The following is a 19862-nucleotide window of genomic DNA, read 5'->3' on the forward strand; positions in this document are numbered from 1 at the left end:
TTTTTAGTGGTGATTTCAGACAAACTCTTCCTGTTGTTTGTAGTGGAAAAAAAGAAGATTTTATTCGTGAAAGTTTATTGTGTTCTGAAATTTGGAATCAATTGGAAAAATTACAGTTATCGAAGAATATGCGTGCAACTAAAGATCCTGAATTTTGTGAATATTTAATGAGAATTGGTGATGGAAAAGAAAAAAACAAATGACCATGGAAAAATTGAAATTCCTCATTCTCTCATTATTCCTTTTACTTCTGAAAAAGAATCTCTAAATCTCCTCTTTAGAAATACTTATCCTGATTTATACACATGCTGTACAAAAACTTCATTTATTACTTCTCGTGCTATTGTAACAACTAAAAATGATTTTGTTGATGAAATAAATGACATGTTGATCTCTCAATTTCCAAACATTGAAAAAGTGTATATTGCTATAGATGAAACTATTGATCCAAACGATCAAAGTGAATATGAAGATTTCTTACATACTTTAAATCCTACTGGTTTACGTCCATACAAATTAACTTTGAAGAAAAATTGTCCGATTATGTTATTAAGAAATTTAAATCCTTGTGAAGGTTTATGCAATGGGACATACTTAATATGTAATGATTTTAAACCTCATGTTATCAGTGCAACAATATCTAGCGGTGATTTTAAAAATACACATGTATTTATTCCACGAATACCACTCATGACTTCAGAAGATGAAAATTGCCTCTTCCTTTTAAGAGAACACAGTTTCCTGTACGATTATGTTTTGCCATGACTATAAATAAAGCTCAAGGACAGACATTAGATTTTGTTGGTATATATTTACACGAACCTGTCTTCTCTCATGGACAATTGTATGTTGCTTTATCAAGAGCCACAAGTTCTAACAGTGTGAAAGTATTAATTAGACCACCTATAATTGACGAAAATGATGATCATTCGACATATAATGTTGTCTATGATGAAATTAATGAAAAGGCTTTTTCTTGAACTTTGTGCTATAATTTGCAATGGTAAATCTCATGTACAACTTACATATATATATATATATATATTATTTATCTATATTATAATATTGCGTTCATTATACATTTGCCTTTAGTTTATCCTCTTATAATGTATTTTAATTGAAGATATTTCAACATGGCGGAAAGATATACCATCAATATGATCACTCCAACTACTAAAAATGATCACTCCAACTACTAAAAATTGGACCTGTAAGGTCCAAGTTGTTGATAAAAGTCGACCAAGGGACAACAAAGATAAAACCACAAAATACCAACTCTTAATTCTACAAGATGAAGAGGTATTTATTTTTATTATTAATATATTATTGATTTTAAAATCCTAACTTTAATTGAGTTAACTAAATAATCCATCATTTTATATTTTTACTTTAATAATATGAAAAATAATAAGATAACTTTTAAATTTTACACAACTAATCAAACTTTTTACAAATTCTTTTACAGGAGAATCAAGTTCAGGCCACTATTTTCAGTACTGATATAACATATTTTGAAAAAGAATTTACTCCTTTCAAGACTTACTTGGTATCTGTTGCATTTGTGAAAGAACCACCTCTTGGATATGAAAATTCACTTAACAAATTCATTTGGACACTCGATAAAAACACCATTGTTGAACCAGTTGAAGAGGTCAAACCTCCAGAGGATCCATTACCACCACCAACCCGACTAGCTGTTGCCACATTTGACACTTTTGAGTGTCAACCCACATAATTTGAATTTGGTATTTATAAATTTAATTAATTATTATTATTATTATTCACATAAATAAAATCTAATTGTTAGTATATATAATAGAATAGTTCTCATGATCTAATTATTCTTTCTTTATTTTTGTTTAATGCAAGATGTACTTGCCATTGTCATTAATGGCAGTCCTTCAACAAAGACTGCAACTGGAAAACGAATTCAAGAGTTTATTGTCATGGACAAGCCGTAAGTATATATAGAATATCACTCTTGTTATTTATCTTCATATCTTTGTAACATCCGACAAGTTGAAATAACTATTAAGAGGCTTAGAATTGGAAATAGTCATTTTTTTTGGAAGGAATTCAAAAATCGGGAAATTTGGCTAAGTATGGGAAAAAAAGAGTTTTTTCCAACTTTGAGTAGCCATAACTCCTAGCTCAGGTTGATTTAGGTGTAGTTCCAGTTATTTTTGCGAAGTTCGTGGAATGATCTTTCCAACGCCATCGAGTTTACTCGATTCCGAGTTCTATGAGTGAGTTATGCCCTTTGGAAGTTGGGCAGTTGGCAGGGAAGTCTGTCCGGAAATTTGTAAGGGTATTTTGGTCTTTTCCCTAGCCTTTTCTTTTGGATATATTAGTGTGTTAGACTGATTTTGATCAGTTTATCCCATTTTTAAAGAGTGAAAGTAAGGGTTTGAGAGTGAAGAGGAGAAGAAGAGGAGAAAGAGAAGATCAAGCAAGGTTTCGTCAAAGATCGTCGTGGATATCGTCGGGGGTGATCCGTACTAGGTATGTGAGCTCATAGTGTTGGGATTGGTCCTTTCCCCCACACGCCAACCTCGTTTTATTTCGAGAAAAGATTGATTTTGTTTGTTGAAGTTGTTGGTTGTGTTGTTGAAGATGTTGATTGTGTTGTTGAGGTTCTTGTTGATTTGAGACATGATTTGGTTGTATTTTTGAGTTGAATCTCTTGTATGTTGAGGGATTTTATGATCCTTAGTATTTGGGGTTGAAATCTTTGAAGTTAGGGTAGTTAGAGTTGGGAAGAAGAGGGAGAAAAGTCGGATTTTCTGGGGACGCGTGCCCCAAAAGGGACTCTGAAGTCCAGCCTTTGGGGCGGTGCGCCTAGCAGAGCGCCAGCAGTTCCCTTCTGAGTTTCAAGGGCTGGCGCTCCGCGCCAAGGACGCCAAGTTTCCCCATTCTTTTCATACTTTCTCATGCATGTTCCTTGGTATTGTACTTATGTTTCCTAGTTGTTTCCAACACTCCAAGGTTCGTCTAAACGTCAAGAACTCATCCAAAAACGTGTGATCATATACTTTGAATCCATAATCCAATTCAGGCCGAGTTAGGATCAAGTCAAAGTGAAGTTAAGGGTCAAGTCTAGAAGTTAGAGAAGTAAGTCAAAACAAGTTTTCAAAGTTGTCCAAGAGTCTTTATTGAACGTTTTAACTTCATTTTAAAGGCTCAAGTTTCAAGTCGAGTAAAGAGTATAGAGTTTCAAGTCAAGTAAAGAGTCTCAAGTTTCAAGTTAAGTCAAGAGTTTAAAGTTGAGTTCATTTCTCAAAAACTATTAGGGAACTAAGCATTCCCGAAGAAGTTTATAAATGTTTTTACATTTGAGTAAGAAAGGAACTATGATTCCAAAAGAGCCTTTGGGCTAGTTTTCAAGAAAAAGGAACATCGTTTCCAAGTGAGCCTTTGGGCTAAGTTTTGAGTAATTATCTCAACTAAAGAAAGATGTGTTTAAAACACTTAAAAGCTAAAGTATTTTTGGGAGTAGTCTTGAGCACCGAATTGGGGACACAAATTCATATTAACTCAACTCTCCATAAGAACCATGCAGCCAACATGGGATTTAACGGGTCAAACTTTTTAGATGATCATGTAAAGTTAAGCTAGTGGATCCACTTGGTAAAGTTAGCTCTCTATATCACGGCAAGGTATAGGATGGTCCTTGGGCAACGTGAGGTAAAACGTTGTATCACCACTTAGTTTCATAGTGGTGGTTGTCGGTTAAAAAATCTCCCACAAAAGTTATATTACTTTTATATAAGTAAAGTTGAGCTTGTTATTGTTTTATCATTAACGAGCTAAGTTGTTTACACTGTTTTACAAGCTTTATATATTGCATGTGTCTTATTGCTTTATATATTGAGTTCAGTTATTCATGAGTTGAACAGAGCCAAGGTAAGAGTTCCTTTGTACTCCTTTCAAGCATAAGTTGTGGTTTAGCTTTCCAGCTCGCATACTCGTACATTCAATGTACTGATGCCAGTTGGCTTGCATCTTATGACGATGTAGACGCAGGTACCCAGGATCAGCATCCAGCACGTCGTTGATCCAGCTGAGCATTCCAGAGTCTGTGGTGAGCCTCTTTGTGTTCCGGAGGACTCGATGATATTGTTCTCTTAGTTTTGTTTTATTAGGATGTTGCGGGGTCTGTCCCAACATCCATCTCAGTATTATAGAGGCTTCATAGACAGTCAGTCAGTTAGTTTTGAGTCTCTCATTTATGTATATATACAATATTCTATTTTGAGAGTCGAGTTGCCTTTTTGGCCAGATTTTATCAGTTGGTTGTTTTATAACCTTTCATTGCATTGAGTTATGATGTTGAGTTAAGTTTCCGCTGAGTTAAGAAAGCCAGGCCAAGGGTTCTCTTGGGGGCTAGCAATGGTCTTCGAGTGCCGGCCACGTCCTGGGTGTAGGCTCGGGGAGTGATAATCTTATTACTTGTTTTCAAAAAAAGGTTCTTTTTGGTTGATAGTATTCTCTTTTTTCTTTTTCATTTTTTAGTTGATGTATATACTTGTATTTAATAAAATGATTAATTCTTTCAAGTTTCAGTAACGTTGTCTTTGTAGTCGTTGGTCATGAATTGTTGAATTCTGATTGTTGTACAAAGAAGCCTTCTTCTAAGGATTGATGTGAAACTCTTTAGGCACTTACTTGAGTTAGTGAGATCCAAGATAAGAATGGAAGTTTGTCGAAACAGAATATTCCTAGGAGTTTCTTTATTGGTTCTTTTTGGTAGACATTATTCTTGTTTATGCTACATCTGTTGGTCTTCTCTACTTTCATGGTTTGAGTTGAAATTTAATTTCAAGTTGCTTTGGATTACCTTTTACATTGATAAACATATATATATATATATATATATTGGAGCTTTGTATAATGTATATATGTTGATGGATGCTACGTTGATTGTATAATTCAGTTTTGTTGTGCATAAAATACAACGAAATCCTTGTTCAACAGTTTTTAAGGGCTTTCTTGCATTAATTCTTACCTCATGGTGCTCTCGTGCATGTGCATGTCCATATACAGATCGACAAAGAACGAAAGGACTATGCAAAAGAAGTTTGGTATTAGGGAAAGATTGGTATTTTCAGTGGGTCTAGCTTTCTTATATCTTCTCCTTTATTAGTCTCCCATATGTTCATCTGCTTATGATATTGATAATAGTAAGTCAATCACCTTAGAATCAATACCAAAGATGTTTATGTTGCAGTCCATATTGTATGTAGTTGATCAATTTCACTGTCTTATATTCTGACTTTTATAGGACAAAAATGTTGGTATTTTTTATAATAATCTAATTTGAATTTTATTATTTATAATAGGGAAAAGGGTCAAAAATACCCCTCAACTTTGTTTTATTGGTTGACTAAATCCTTACCGTTAAAACGAAGTTAGTTTTACCCCTGCCGTCTACAAACTCATCATATGTACCCTCCAAATTAACGATTTGCCCCAAATCAATCTCAAATTCTCAATTTCGACCCGAATTACCCATTTAAAACTCATTTAGAATGAAATTCTTTTCTAATCTTATCCGACCCATATAAAACCCACCACCATTATAAACAAAATTTAATTTAATTTTCAATTTTCTCAATCTTGTTGAGTCCATCAAAACTAAAAAGAATGGATTTCTCCCTTGTCATTGAATTTGTTGTAGTGTTACTCATTCTGTAAATATTTTCAAAGCCATTGTTAAAAGCTTCTAAGGGTACTAGTTTTTGAATTGGAGCCTGAAAGTTGAAGAACCAACCATGGAAACTTCATAGCCATTAATGGAGCTTGGAGCTTGAGTTTGATTTTCGAATTTTACAAGCGAGTTCCAACTTCGAAAAATCAATAATTTCAACTTCTTCCCCAAAATACCCAAATAGAAAACATCACACCCATTTCTTCACACTGAAATCACAGATCTGAATTTGTGTAATTAGATAATTCCCACCCAAAATTGCAGCAGCATGAACTTTTTAGTTTCTTTCTTGTTGTTGTTTTCTGGTGGAATTCGACCGCCTAGTACTGCCTTTTCGCCGTCGTGTGCGGCGGATTTGAAGAACTAGTGAATATATCTATACAAGTGACTTTTGGGGAAGAAGGTTATTGGATTATTTCAATAGCAATATTGTTCTTATTTTTGTGTATGAACATAAGGCTGGCATGTCTTCTTCCTCTGCTTTTGCTCCTAACATTGCTTCTTAAAAGCTCATTAATGGCTGGAAATTTATTTGTTCATTAGGAATTGAAATGGGTTTTGGTGAATTCATTACTTTTTTTTTTTTATACATTTGGTATGTAAGATCAGATTAAATGGGTTATGGTCGGATTTAATTGATAATTTGTTTTTAAAGGGATAATTCGGGGCGAAGTTGAGAATTTGGAATTGATTTGGGGAAACCGTTAGTTTGGAGGGTACAAATGATGAGTTTGTAGATGGCAGGGGTAAAACTAATTTCATTTTAACAGTAAGGGTTTAGTCAACCAATAAAACAAAGTTGAGGGGTATTTTTGACCCTTTTCCCTTTATAATATAATGTTTTTACAATATCACATATCTTCAGTAACTTTATTTTAATATTTGAAAACATCCTTCGAATCATATGCAGGAAAAAACCAACAAAACTAACCCTTTGGGAGAACTTTATTGATCATGAGGGTGTTAAACTTTTCAATCAACTTCATGATTACCCGATCATTCTTGCTAGGAGAATTGGGAAATCATCCTCAGGTAAAAGTGCAAATAAATTTATTTTTTTCTTTTTTGAAAAATATATGACATGATGAAACTAAAATCACATATTCAAATGCACGTAGGAACGTCAAATAGATTCGTTGGTTTGACGAGCAAATTCAATACAATAATTGAAATCAATCCTCCATATCCACAAGCTGCTGAGTTAAGGATGTGGTAATATACATTTTTATTTAATGCATCGGAATTCCAGAATATTTTGAGATATAAAACACATCTTTAATCTTACAATCACAAAGTTTTAAATTTCACTTTTATTTCTTTTTTCATAATCTTTCTACAACACATATATAGTAAAATGAAGATAGTAGTATTCTTATTTGTTTTTGATAAATGTATGAACCGTAGACTTCTTTACAATCCTTTTTACAATTTCAAAATGATACAAGTGTTTTCGATGAGCCAATATTAATAAATTTTCATAATTTTACTTGTTTATAGGATCAAAACAATTGAAACAAAGCTTGTTGCTTATAAGATGAAAAGTACAACTCCAATAGGCTCTATTATGTTGATTCCATTTGAGGATGAGGTTATATCTGTGGCTAACATCCAAGCACAACCTCCGGTAAGAACAACAAGTATATTATTCTATTTTTACATTTTTTTTTATTTTCAGTAAAAAATAACATTTGGTATATTGAATTTGAAGGGACAAATATTTAATGTTGAGGCTGAATTGTCCCTTCCAAGTAAGGATCAACTCTTTAGCGTGTTAGCATGCTCAAATTGTAAGCAATTGTTCACAAGATATAACGTGTGAAGGGAAATCTACTGCACAAGTTGTCACCGATCCACACATCTTATTCCTAGGTATATTTGCTCTTCTAGAAAATTAATAATAACTAATTAAGATTATTTATTTTGTTTGTTCAAAGAAATAAATGTCTTACGTAACCATTATTTTTAAAATTTTTCATTAATTATCAAAACAGATGTCAATTTGAAGTTACTATTAAGGACAACAACGGTTTTGCAACAGCTATTGTTTCGGATGAAATTGCAGAGAAATTGTTGCACCTCACTTCAGAAGAAATTTATGAAATTTGCTTCGTCAAGGTACATATTACTTTTTTCGCACCAACTAATCACAAAGAACTTGTTGTGATTTTATATTTTCATTTTTTCTCATTTCTTCTCTTCAACACAAGCTTGTAACAATTAAGGGAATCTACAATGAGATGTTCTAACTCACTACTGTCTAAATGATTAGCACAAAAGCATGTTCAAAATTGAAATTTTTGCTTTTACCATCTTAATAAACTCGGTATGTCCTTTATAACAAGTGCTCTAGCAGGAGAGTCGCAATATACTGATGTGTTTGATAATACATTTCTGAAATCTTACTGCTCTCATTGACAAATAAGGATTGTAATAGTTGAGCACTTATGAAGTTATGGTAGTATATAATCGATTTATGATGATACAACAACCTCACAGATATTTTTGAAAAGGTTAAGTTATAATATAGTAATAGATTTCCTTATGATCAAGTGAACATATGACTTCCTTAACTTGAAAAGGATACTATAGCTCTATAGGCATAGAACTCTAACATAAGAGAATTTCTAATAAAGATTTATTTTTTATGTATCATATAAGTTGTCAAGACCTTTATAGTTGAAGAACTTGAGCTCACAACTTTCAAACAATATCTCGTGAGTTCCTTATCAAATAACATAGAATGTTGTAGATAATAAGGGAATGGAAACTTACCTTCAATAGACAAATATCTCGTGAATTAATTATTAATTACTTATTCTAAGATTACAAATCATATATTTATATTTCTATCTTATTATTTTATTTTATTATATATATATATAGAAATGTGAAGCCTTGGACGACCAAGGGCAATCACTTTCTTTAATTCTGTCAAAAATATACTATCTAACTTCTAAGGGTTTCAAATGAATGTATATATGATCATATGAACATATGGGTTATGTCACGCCCCGAGCCTACACCCTGGGCGGTACCGACACTCGGAGACCATTGCTGGCTCCAAGCAAACCCTTGGCCTGGCTTTCTTAACTCAGTGGAAACTTAACTCAACAAGGTAACCCAATGCAAAGAAAGGTTGTAAAACAACCAACTGATAAAAACTGGCCAAAAAGGCAACTCGAGTCTTAAAATAGAATATTACATATATACATAAATGAGAGACTCGAAACTAACTGACTGTCTATGAAGCCTCTAAAATACTGAGATGGATGTTGGGACAGACCCCACAACATCTTCAACAAGCAAAACCAAGAAAAAAAACAAAATGACCGAGTCCTCCGAAATGCAAAGAGGCTTACCACTGACTCTGGAGTGCTGAACTGGATCAACGGCGTGCTGGATGCCGATCCTGGGTACCTGCGTCTGCATAATAATAAGATGCAGGCCAACTGGCATCAGTACATGGAATGTACGAGTATGCGAGCTGGACCGCTAAACAAATAACTTAAGTTTGAAAAGTGTAAAAAGGAACTCTTACCTTGGCTCTGTTCGACTCATGAATAACTGAACTCAATATATAAAGCAATAAGACACATGCAATATATAAAGCTTGTAAAACTATTTAAAACATGACGTAAAAATCATATTTATTATATCATAAAAATACCATGCTTCCTCTCAAAGTCTACTTGTGCAATGCATGAATGAAGTCCCATACCCCCATCCATACTAAGCAGAACTTTTCGAGGAACCAAGCTCTTTCTACTGTGGGAGTTCTCTAACCGATAACCACCACTACATGCTTAAGTAGTGATACAATGTTCTACCTCACGTTGCCCAAGGACCATCCTATACCTTGCCGTGATATAGGAAGCTAATTTTACTAAGTGGATCCACTAGCTTAATTTTACGTGATCATCTAAAAAGTATGACCCGTCAAATCCCATGTTTGGCTACATGATTCTATGGGGGCTGTGAGTTCTTTGAACGCTCCCCCAATTCGGTGCTCAAGACTACTCCCAAAAATACTTTAGCTCATTAGTGTTTTAAACACATCTTGCTTTAGTTGAGATAATTACTCAAAACTAGCCAAAAAGACTCTTGAAAACTCTTTCTAAAAAGAACAAATCAAAACCATATTTTTTTAATATGATCATTGATGACTCGGGATATCCATACTGCTTAAACATTGATGGTATATCTAGAGACCATACTGTTTAAACATTGATGACATACTCGATTTTTCATACTAATCATGTTTTAGAAACTCTTTCGCAAAACTCATCTTTTCTTAAAAAGAGATAGTACTCAAACTTCTCAAAACTCTTTTGGAAACCTTAGTTTCCTCTCATCTTAAATGTGAAAACATTTATAAACTTCTTTGGGGAAATACTTAGTTCCCTAATAACTTTTGAGAAATGAACTCAACTCTTGACTCTTGACTTAACTCGAAACTCTTGTCTTAACTTAAAACTCTTGACTCTGGAAACTCGATACCCTTTACTCGACTTGAAACTCTATACTTATCTTGGAACTCCATGCTCTTTACTCAACTTGAAACTCTATACTTAACTTGGAACTCTAGCCTTAAAAAGAAGTTATAACGTTCAATGAAGACTCTTGGAGAACCTTAAAGACTTGCTTTGACTTAATTTCTAAGCCTGACTTCTAACTTCACTTGACTTGGAACTAACTTTCCTTGAATTGGAATTATGAATTCAAGGTGTTTGATCACATGTTATGGAGGGATTCTTGATGTTTAGACGTACTTTGGAGTGTCGGAAACAACTATGAAACATAGGTATAATACCTAGGAACATGCATGAGAAAGTGTGAAAAGAATGGCGGAACTTGGCGTCCTTGGCGCTCTGCAAGGTGCGGAGCGCCAGCCCTTGAAGCTCAGAAAGGGCCTGCTGGCGCTCTGAGAGATGTGCCACGCCAGGGGTAAAACATCAGAACCCCTGTTGGGGCGCAGTGGCTGGTGCGACGCCCCCAGCCTTTTCCCCCAAAAATCCAACTCTTCTCCTTCATTTTTCCAACTCTAAACCTCCTTAACTTCAAGGTTTCCAACCCCAAACATTTAGAATCATAAATCCCTCAACATACAATAGATTTCAACCCACAACACAAACGGAAACATGCCCAAATCAACAAGGGACTTCAACAACACAATCAACAACATCAACAACACAACCAACAACTTCAACAACATATTCAATCTTTTCTCAATAATAAAAATGAGTTTGGTGTGTGGGGGAAAGGATCAAATCAACACTAAGAACTCACATACCTTAATAGGGATCACCCCCGACGAAATCCACTACGATCTTGACGAATCTTAGCTTCTTCTTCTCTTTTCTCCTCTTCTTCTCCTCTTCCCTCAAGAACCCTAACTCTCACTCTCACTCTTTTAAAATGAGACCAAATGATCCATAATTCAGCCTAACACAACCATATAACCCAAAAGAATTGGTTAGTGAAAAGACCAAAATGCCCTTAAAATTTCCGGACGGACTTCACTTCCCTGCCAACTGCCCAACTTTCAAAGGGCATAACTCACTCATATGAACTCGGAATCGAGCAAACTTGGTGGCGTTGGAAATATCATTCTACGAGCTTCGCAACCATAACTGGAACTATACCTAACTCATCCTGATATAGGAGTTATGGCTGTTCAAAGTTGGCCAAAAACTCACTTTTTCCCCATACTTAGTCAATTTTCCAGATCTTTAAAATTCTTTCCAAAAATGAAAATTTCCAATTCTAAGCCTCTTCAATTATTTCACATTGCCGGATGTTACAGGTTAATTTCAAAATTCATGATCCTTGCATATGCTATTGTTGTTGAACAACTTCTGTAATGGTAAAAATATCCAATCTCTTTCTATTTGTCTGTTCGCTTTATTTTCTAATTATTATATATATAAAATATAAAATATTAATGATTTTGTTATTATTAATCAAATTTTTTTCATTTTTTCAGAAAGAAACATTATCGCTCCAAAATGTGGAAAATCAATTGAACGGCAATCTATTCAACATTCAAATGAAAAGGCTATTCACAAAAAAATTGGATGCAACGCAAAAATTATCCATTTTGTCTTACCTGGAGAAACAAGATGTGATTCATAAACCAATGACATCTACGACAGTCAATGTTACAGATGCAAAAAAGCGCACAATTGAACATCTTAGTTCAGGGGAAAAAGAATATCCAAGCATGGCAAACAAATATAATCCTTCCACCCACAAACATAGCATGGAAATGAAAAATCATCCCATGAAAAAGAATTAAAAGGTATTTGAATTATTTTGTACATTTTTAAAAACTTCATCTTTGCAATTGACTAATATAAATGGGATTGTATTTATTTTATTTGACTTCGATTCAGTCTCTAGACACATTTTCTTTTATTGTTTTGAATTGCAGTTGGAACACTTTTTGCTGTGGTTCTTGAAGTGATTTTTTTGGAACCCTGTTGTTGCTGCCACTGGATGTTGTGTTTTGCAAGCTTTTGATATTGCTATGTGGATGCCTTATGCCCTGTTCTTTTGTAGAAATTGAAAATATTTTCTCCTTTGATAACAGGTTAGTTAAAAGTTATCTTTTTACAAGTACTCCATTTATCAACTTAAATGAAAATATATTCTTTTTGGTGTTATGATTATTATTATTGCTGAAAACTATTATGTTCATTTTTAGTTCCTAAAAGATGATGTAACTTTCCTCTATTGATCTTGTTGGAATAACCACCTTAAACTGATAGAATCAAAAACTACAATACAAAATAACAATTAGTAATTAAAAACTTGTGAAATCAAACCTATTTGGTAGAATTGTTTGCCTATTTTGATTTATATGACTATTAGACCAATCTCTTCAGTGATTTCTCCTTGTTGATTTGTTTGAGTTTTTCCTTATGGCTTACATTGATCATAGGATAAAACTTTCGATTCTTCCTTTAAAGAGTCAAAATCAAGCGCTAGCTCACAACTGTGCCTTTCTCAACTTCAGCCAATCAGTGTCTGTTGTATCTCCACCATTTTATAAATTTTGTGACCCATATACTTTTGCCAACTGATCCTACACAAGTCAAATAATAGGCATATATGTGGTTGACAGCTTAAAATTAAGGAAGTCAAATTTATCAATGTTTAAATTTGCTCTTCATGTTAGTTACTGTTGCGGCTTGTATATATCAATGCAATATGACAGATCTTTCGAGTAATGGTAATTAAAGCAACCACTTAAATAAATCTTTTTCCATCAATGAAGCTTCCCTTACAATTGTTTAGTATATTAAACTCTCGTATTTTATACTCATTATTCATCTGTCACGCCCCGAGCCTACACCCTAGGCGGGACCGGCACCCGGAGACCATTGTTGGCCCCAGGCGAACCCTTGGCCTGGCTTTCTTAACTCAGCAGAAACCTGACTCAACAGAATAACTTAATGCAATGCAAGTTTACACCACAACTTAACTTATACAAATCTGGCCACAAGGGCATCTCGAATCTCAAAATAGATATTTACATATATACATAGAAGAGAGACTCAAAACTAACTGACTGACTGTCTATGAAGCCTCTAATATACTGAGATGGACGTTGGGACATACCCCGCAACATCCTAATAGAACAAAACTAAGTACACAAAATAATTGAGTCCTCCGGAATGCAAGGAGGCTCACCACTGACTTTGGAGTGCTCAGCTGGATCAACGACGTGCAGGATGCTGATCCAGGGTACCTGTATCTGCATCGTCATAAGATGCAGGCCAACTGGCATCAGTACATGGAATGTACGAGTATGCGAGCTAGAAACTAAGCAACAAAGGCTAGAAGAAAATCTGGAAGAAATTGAAATTGCTTACCTGGCTCAACTCAACTCAACTCAACTCAACCTGACCGACTTCTTTCAATATAAGGCAAATTTTAAAGCAAGTGCGATATAAAGAAAGACTGCTTTAAACATGCTATACACTCTGTGTGTATACAAAGATACAATAAGCCTGAGATGTATATAGAAATACAAATGAACTGATGTATATAAAATACAATACTTTTTGTGTATGAAAATACAATAACTGCTGTGGGAGTTTCTCTAACCGACAACCATCACATGAGAGCTATAGTGATGATACAGCGATCGACCTCACGCTGCCAGAGCATCTTATACCCGGCCAAAGGTATAAGACCTGAACTGCCTAATGGATCCATTAGTCTAATCTGAAAAGGATTCATCTAAAAAGTATGATCCTTTTCTACCCTTGGTGGCTAACATGGTTCTATGGGGGCTGTGGGTTCTTTGAACGCTCCCCCAATTCGGTGCTCGATACTACTCCCAAAAATGTACTGGCTCTTATGTTTTTAAAACATATGTCTTCCTGCTGATATGAGATAATTACTCGAAAACTAGCCCGAAGGCTCTTTTGGAAATCTCAGTTTCCAACCTTGTTTAAATGTAAAAATATTTCTTTAAAACTTCCTTGGGAATACATAGTTCCCTAATAACTTTGAGAAATGAACTCAACTTGGAACTCTTTACTCAACTTGAAACTCTTAACTGAACTTGAAACTTTTGACTTAACTTGACTGGAAACTTGAGTCTTAAATGAAGTTAAAGCATTCAATAAAGACTCTTGAATAACTTTAAAAACTCACTTGAACTTACTTTTAAACCTTGCTAGACTTGACTCTAACTTCCCTTAACTTTGATCCTAACTCGCCTTGAATTGGATTATGGATTCAAGACATATAATCGCATGTTTATAGATGAGTTCGGGAGGTTTAGAAACACTTTGGGGTGTTGGAAACAACTAGGGAACATATGTATAACACCTAGGAACATGCATGAGAAAGCATGGAAAGAATGGGAAAACTTGGCGCTCTTGGCGCTCTGAGAGGCGCGGAGCGCCAGACCAAAAAGTTCAGAGAGGGCCTGCTGGCGTACTGAGAGGCACGCCGCCCCAAGGGGGAAACTTCAAAACCCCTTTTGGGGCGCGCTGGCAGGTGCGACGCGCCGACCCCTTGCCCAGAAAACTCGACTTTTCTCCCTTGTTTCTCCAACTCTAAACCATCCCTACTTCAATGGGTTTAACCCCAAACACTAAGGATCATCAACCTCTCAACATACAATAGATTACAACTCAAATATACAACCCAATCATGTCCCACAACCAACAATAACTTCAACAACACAACTAACAACATCAACAACAACTAACAACTTCAACAACAATTCCAATCTTTTCTCAAATCATAAAAATGAGCTTGGTGTGTGGGGGGAAAGGATCATCCAACACTAAAAACTCACATACCTTGAAAGGGATCACCCCCGACGAAAATCCACGATGATCCTTGACGGAAACTTGTTGATCTCCTCTTTCTTCTCTTCTTCCTCTCCTTCTTCTCTTCTTCTTCACTCTCAAGAACCCTAACTCTTTCTCTTTTAAAATGGGACACCAATGATCCAAAATCAGCCTAACACACAATATAATCCCAAAAGAAATGGCTAGGGAAAAGACCAAAATGCCCTTAAAATTTCCGGACGGATTCCCTGCCAACTACCCAACTTTCACTGGCCATAACTCGCTCATACGAACTCGGAATTGAGCAAACTCAGTGGCGTTGGAAAGGTCATTCCACAAGATTTACAACCATAACTGTAAATACTCCTAAATCATCCTGATCTGGGAGTTACTATTGCTCAAAGTTAGACAAAAACTCACTGATTTCCACACTTAGCCAAATTTTCCAGATTTTGAATTTTTCCAAAAATGACTATTTTCGAATTTCCAAGCTTTTTCATAGTTATTTCAAATTGCCGGATGTTACATCATCCATATGTAAAAGCTATAACTTTCACATTTTTCTCTATGATATTTTAAGTTTCCAAGTTCCATTAATTGTGATCGCATTGCACTATGTGTAATTAGACAGGTTCTTATTGAAAACATTTAGTTGTGGCTTAGTTGGTTAGTTTCCTTCAATATCAACTCTTCTTACAATTTTATTATTGTGCATGTATGTAATATTGTCAAAATGAAAAAGAGGCTTACTATTGACACAATCATGCCACTAACTAAACAGTGAACGAGCAAAATAATGTTTTTCCTTGTAAGTTTTGTTACTACGAACGCCTAAAGAAGAAACTCTTATTTTTAACATTTATTGTTCTAAAAAGGTGTGTGCACTTTCTGTTATATGTGCTGCTTTATGAAAATGTAGAGATGTGTGTTGCTTTTCAAAACCACCTTAAACAAGGAAATGAAGAAACCAAAAGGCTTTGAAAAAAAAAATTCAATTAATCTTGATATTATAATCCATGAAACTTTTACAATGTATTGGCTGGTAAAAGTTAGAATCTCTTTTCCCTGTGATAGTTCCATGCCTTGGCCTCTTCAAAAGAAAACAAAACATTTCTCATGCTACTAGAAAGGACTTCATGCAGGGTAGGGCATATTGTAGTGGTGCTGATCAGTCATTAAGAAGTAAAAACGATAGTTTTGTTGAATTCGTAGTTCTTGGTGGCCTCACTGTTTTATTTTTACAAGTAATGTGTCATTTACTTTCAAGTTACGTTCAATAAAAATCATCTTTACGTAAATTATCATTGTTTCTATTGTCAGCTTATCTACTACAAAATGGATAACAACAACATTTCTTATGTTGTTGTTGGGAAGGAAAGAATATGTGAGTTTGTTGAGAGTTAAATGTCTTGGCCATGTGGTTTATAATGCTTCAGTTATTTCCGTTACATTGTTTGTTGTTGTTTTTAGTGCCTATATTGTCAGAGTTAGATTAAATTATTTATAAATCCTAGACTTGCTAACAGATATATCCTGTGCTGTATAAACTATGCGATTCTGTGCTAACATTTAATCCCTCAATTTTAATGTAACAGGTGATTTTGATAAAAAAAAAATATGGTCCAGAAGATCCAAGCATGAAAGATGCATCTATTTTTGTCTAATTTAAAATAGTATGTAAATGTATGTAATTAGCACTCCCACATATGAAAATGTTAAAACTATGTAAGTATCTCACTTCAACATTCAATAGTATGACATTCACATGAATATATAATGAACAAATTTGGCAGCTATAATGTGTTTAAATTAGTAATTTTTTTCATTGAAATATATTTTAGATCCATTATAAATTATACATCGGGACTGTGCTGTTGCTCATGCCACTACTTTTCTGGAATGTACAGGGAAAGTAGCCACAATGTTTTCTGCCTAACATGTATTCGTATGAGTATAGCATGGCAAATATTAACAATTGAAGAGTATTTAGAAGACACATGTCTGTAGTAAAGTTGTTTCTGTAATGGGAGAAATTAGTTATATAATTGCACTTTGAAGTTCATGTGTTTTAAGTCTATTAGATATGACATTTGTAAAAGATACATATGGCTGTAAAGCAGCATAACTAATGCAATGATCTGTTAACTTTTACACTATATACTCTTATTATGTCATTTAACAACATGAACCATTTATTTCAATTTTATGCCTCAAATTCCCAGGCTGATGTCTTTATTCTTCTCTTAGAAGTCCCTTTTTACCATTTATAACATGTAAATGTCCTGTGAAAAAATTGTATTTAAGCAGCTTGTTCTTTCGCTTTCATTTCTAGACTCCCTCGAAAATTTGGAACCTGTTCTAATAGTTTTTTAGTTTTCTTGTTTTTTTTCTTCTTTCTAAACTCTACATTTTTTATTTTATCATACCTATTCTGCCTGTGTAAAATTAATTATAGAAAGTTGTTTCTATTAAAAAAAATTATTCATTTAATTTTTAAAGAATAACGACACACTGTGCTTTACAAGTAGATTTTCTGTCATGCATTCAATATCTATGTAATAATAATCGATTGCCTTCTTATTATGTATATATTGATAAACTTTGAATAAGGATACTAAATTGTGAATGTTTGCCCAACTTAATATTGAACTAATTGTTGAAACTTGAAAGAAAAATAATAGTGCCTCTCGCTTGTATCTTATTACATGTGGATTCTTTTATCGTGCAGATTAAGAAATGTAATTCGTTACTAAAATTATAGACATTGTATTTTTGAAATTACAGTTATTTAAAAATATTTTTTACCCATGTTGGATTTCAAATATATTTCATAGTAAATCAAACAGAAGCAAAATTATGATAAAATTTTAAACGTTGAACCCGTGTTTAGCACGGGCAATGCTCATCTAGTATTAATAAAAAATAAATCCAACCCTCGCCCAAAATCACCTGAATATAGGTGACTAATTAGGCAAAATGTTAACTAACGATTAGAAACTGTATGTATATTTTATTTTTTAAAAAAAAATAATTGTATGTCTATTACCAGATGGACCCCGTGTTTCCTCATGTATATCTTCTTTTTTTCAAAAAATAAACTAAAATTGAGATAAGATGAACATATTCTAAACAAATAAACATACCCATTATTTTATTTATATATGTAATACACGTAATTATTTCACATCTCAATAAGTTTACTTTCAAAAACAAGTTCTAAAAAAAAAAAAAAACTTCATCAATGGAAGAAGGAAAGTCGAGAAAGCTAGGTGGTTCTCTGAAAGTCCCTAACGTTCAAGAACTTGCAAAGCAACAACTAGCAGCCGTTCCACCACGATATATACGTGATGATATTGAAAATCAATCATATTCTTCCATAGTAATATTGCCTCAAGTTCCAGTTATTGATACGAAAAAATTGCTGGATATTGATGATGATTCGGAGCTCGAGAGGCTTCATCTTGCTTGCAAAGAATGGGGATTTTTCCAGGTTCATTTTTTGTTTTGATGTTACAGAAATGTTGGAGTTGACTTGTTTAGCCATCAACAGTACAACCACTTGCACCCGACAATCTATTATTGTATCGACCATATCTGTTAGTTTTAAAATAAATAAATGTACCTTCGTGTCCCATGATGATATCGATTTTTAAAAAATACATGTGCAGTTGGTGAATCATGGAGTGAATTCATCATTGATGAAGAAAGTAAAATCGGAAATCAGAGCATTTTTCGATCTACCAATGGAAGAGAAGAAGAAATTTGAGCAAGAAGAAGGAGACCTCGAAGGATACGGGCAAGCTTTTGTTGTATCTGAAGAACAAAAGTTAGATTGGGCTGATATACTTTACATGATCATTCTCCCTACTCATTTGAGAAAACCTCACTTGTTTCCAAAGCTTCCAGCCTCACTCAGGTACCATAATATATAACTGAGTTTACGATTAAATATTTAGTGAATCTTTTTTCTTTACAATATTTAATTTCTTGGACTGTCAAGGGATGCATTGGAACAATACTCAACAGCACTGAAGGAACTTGCTATGAAAATTCTATACGTAATGGCAAGAGCTTTAGGGATGAAAGCAGGGGATATAAATGTACTATTTAAACAAGACGGGACACAAATGATGAGAATAAATTATTACCCTCCTTGTCCTCAACCAGAGCGCGTAATGGGGTTATGCCCTCATACTGATGCTATTGGTCTAGCTATACTACTTCAGGTTAATGAAACGGAAGGTCTTCAAATTAAGAAAGATGGTGCTTGGATTCCGGTTCCATATCTTCCTGATGCCTTCGTTGTCAACATTGGAGATATTTTAGAGGTGAGAAATAAGTATATATATGTATGGTGTAACGAAAGACATTTTTCAGCTTCGGAAAAGTTATTTTCTTGTGTTCGGTTATGAGAAAACGTAACTTCTCAATGTTGTTTCATGTGCAGATTGTGACAAATGGAATTTATAAGAGCACTGAACATCGAGCAATTGTGAATGAAGACAAAGAGAGAATTTCGATTGCTACATTTTTGAGCCCCAAATTGGATGGAGATTTAGGTCCAGCTCCTAGCCTCCTCACTCCTCAATGCCCTGCAGAATTTAGGAGGATTGGAGTGGCTGATTACTTCAAAGGATATTTCTCTTGAGAGCTCGTTGGAAAATCATATGTCGATTCTATAAGAATTAGAAATGGAGATGATGGAAGCAATTGATCAATGTTTGCATTTTACGCCCTTGGATACCAACAGCTTGTTTAATTTGGATGGATTTGCTACTGTATTATTTTGTGAATGTATAATGTTTGAATAAATTGTGGCATTTGTTGTGGTTTAATAACATCAT

The 19862-nt window shown here is 34.2% G+C and overlaps 1 protein-coding gene and 1 pseudogene across 1 annotated transcript; both read left to right on the top strand.

The window, feature by feature from the left end:
- Positions 1 to 6676: 6676 nt before the first annotated feature.
- LOC125836351 (uncharacterized) lies at positions 6677 to 12002 on the top strand (annotated as a pseudogene).
- A 6240-nt stretch (positions 12003 to 18242) lies between these two features.
- Positions 18243 to 19850, top strand: LOC125836124 (protein SRG1-like). Its single transcript, XM_049515206.1, has 4 exons — positions 18243 to 18508; positions 18687 to 18934; positions 19019 to 19346; positions 19466 to 19850. The coding sequence occupies exons 1-4, from the start codon at positions 18260 to 18262 to the stop codon at positions 19664 to 19666; spliced, it is 1026 nt and encodes a 341-aa protein (XP_049371163.1). The 5' UTR covers positions 18243 to 18259; the 3' UTR covers positions 19667 to 19850.
- The last annotated feature ends 12 nt before the right edge of the window (positions 19851 to 19862 follow it).

The sequence above is a fragment of the Solanum verrucosum genome, unplaced genomic scaffold (genome assembly GCF_900185275.1).
Source record: "Solanum verrucosum unplaced genomic scaffold, falcon-dt-bn FXZP01000278.1, whole genome shotgun sequence".
Taxonomy (NCBI): domain Eukaryota; kingdom Viridiplantae; phylum Streptophyta; class Magnoliopsida; order Solanales; family Solanaceae; genus Solanum; species Solanum verrucosum.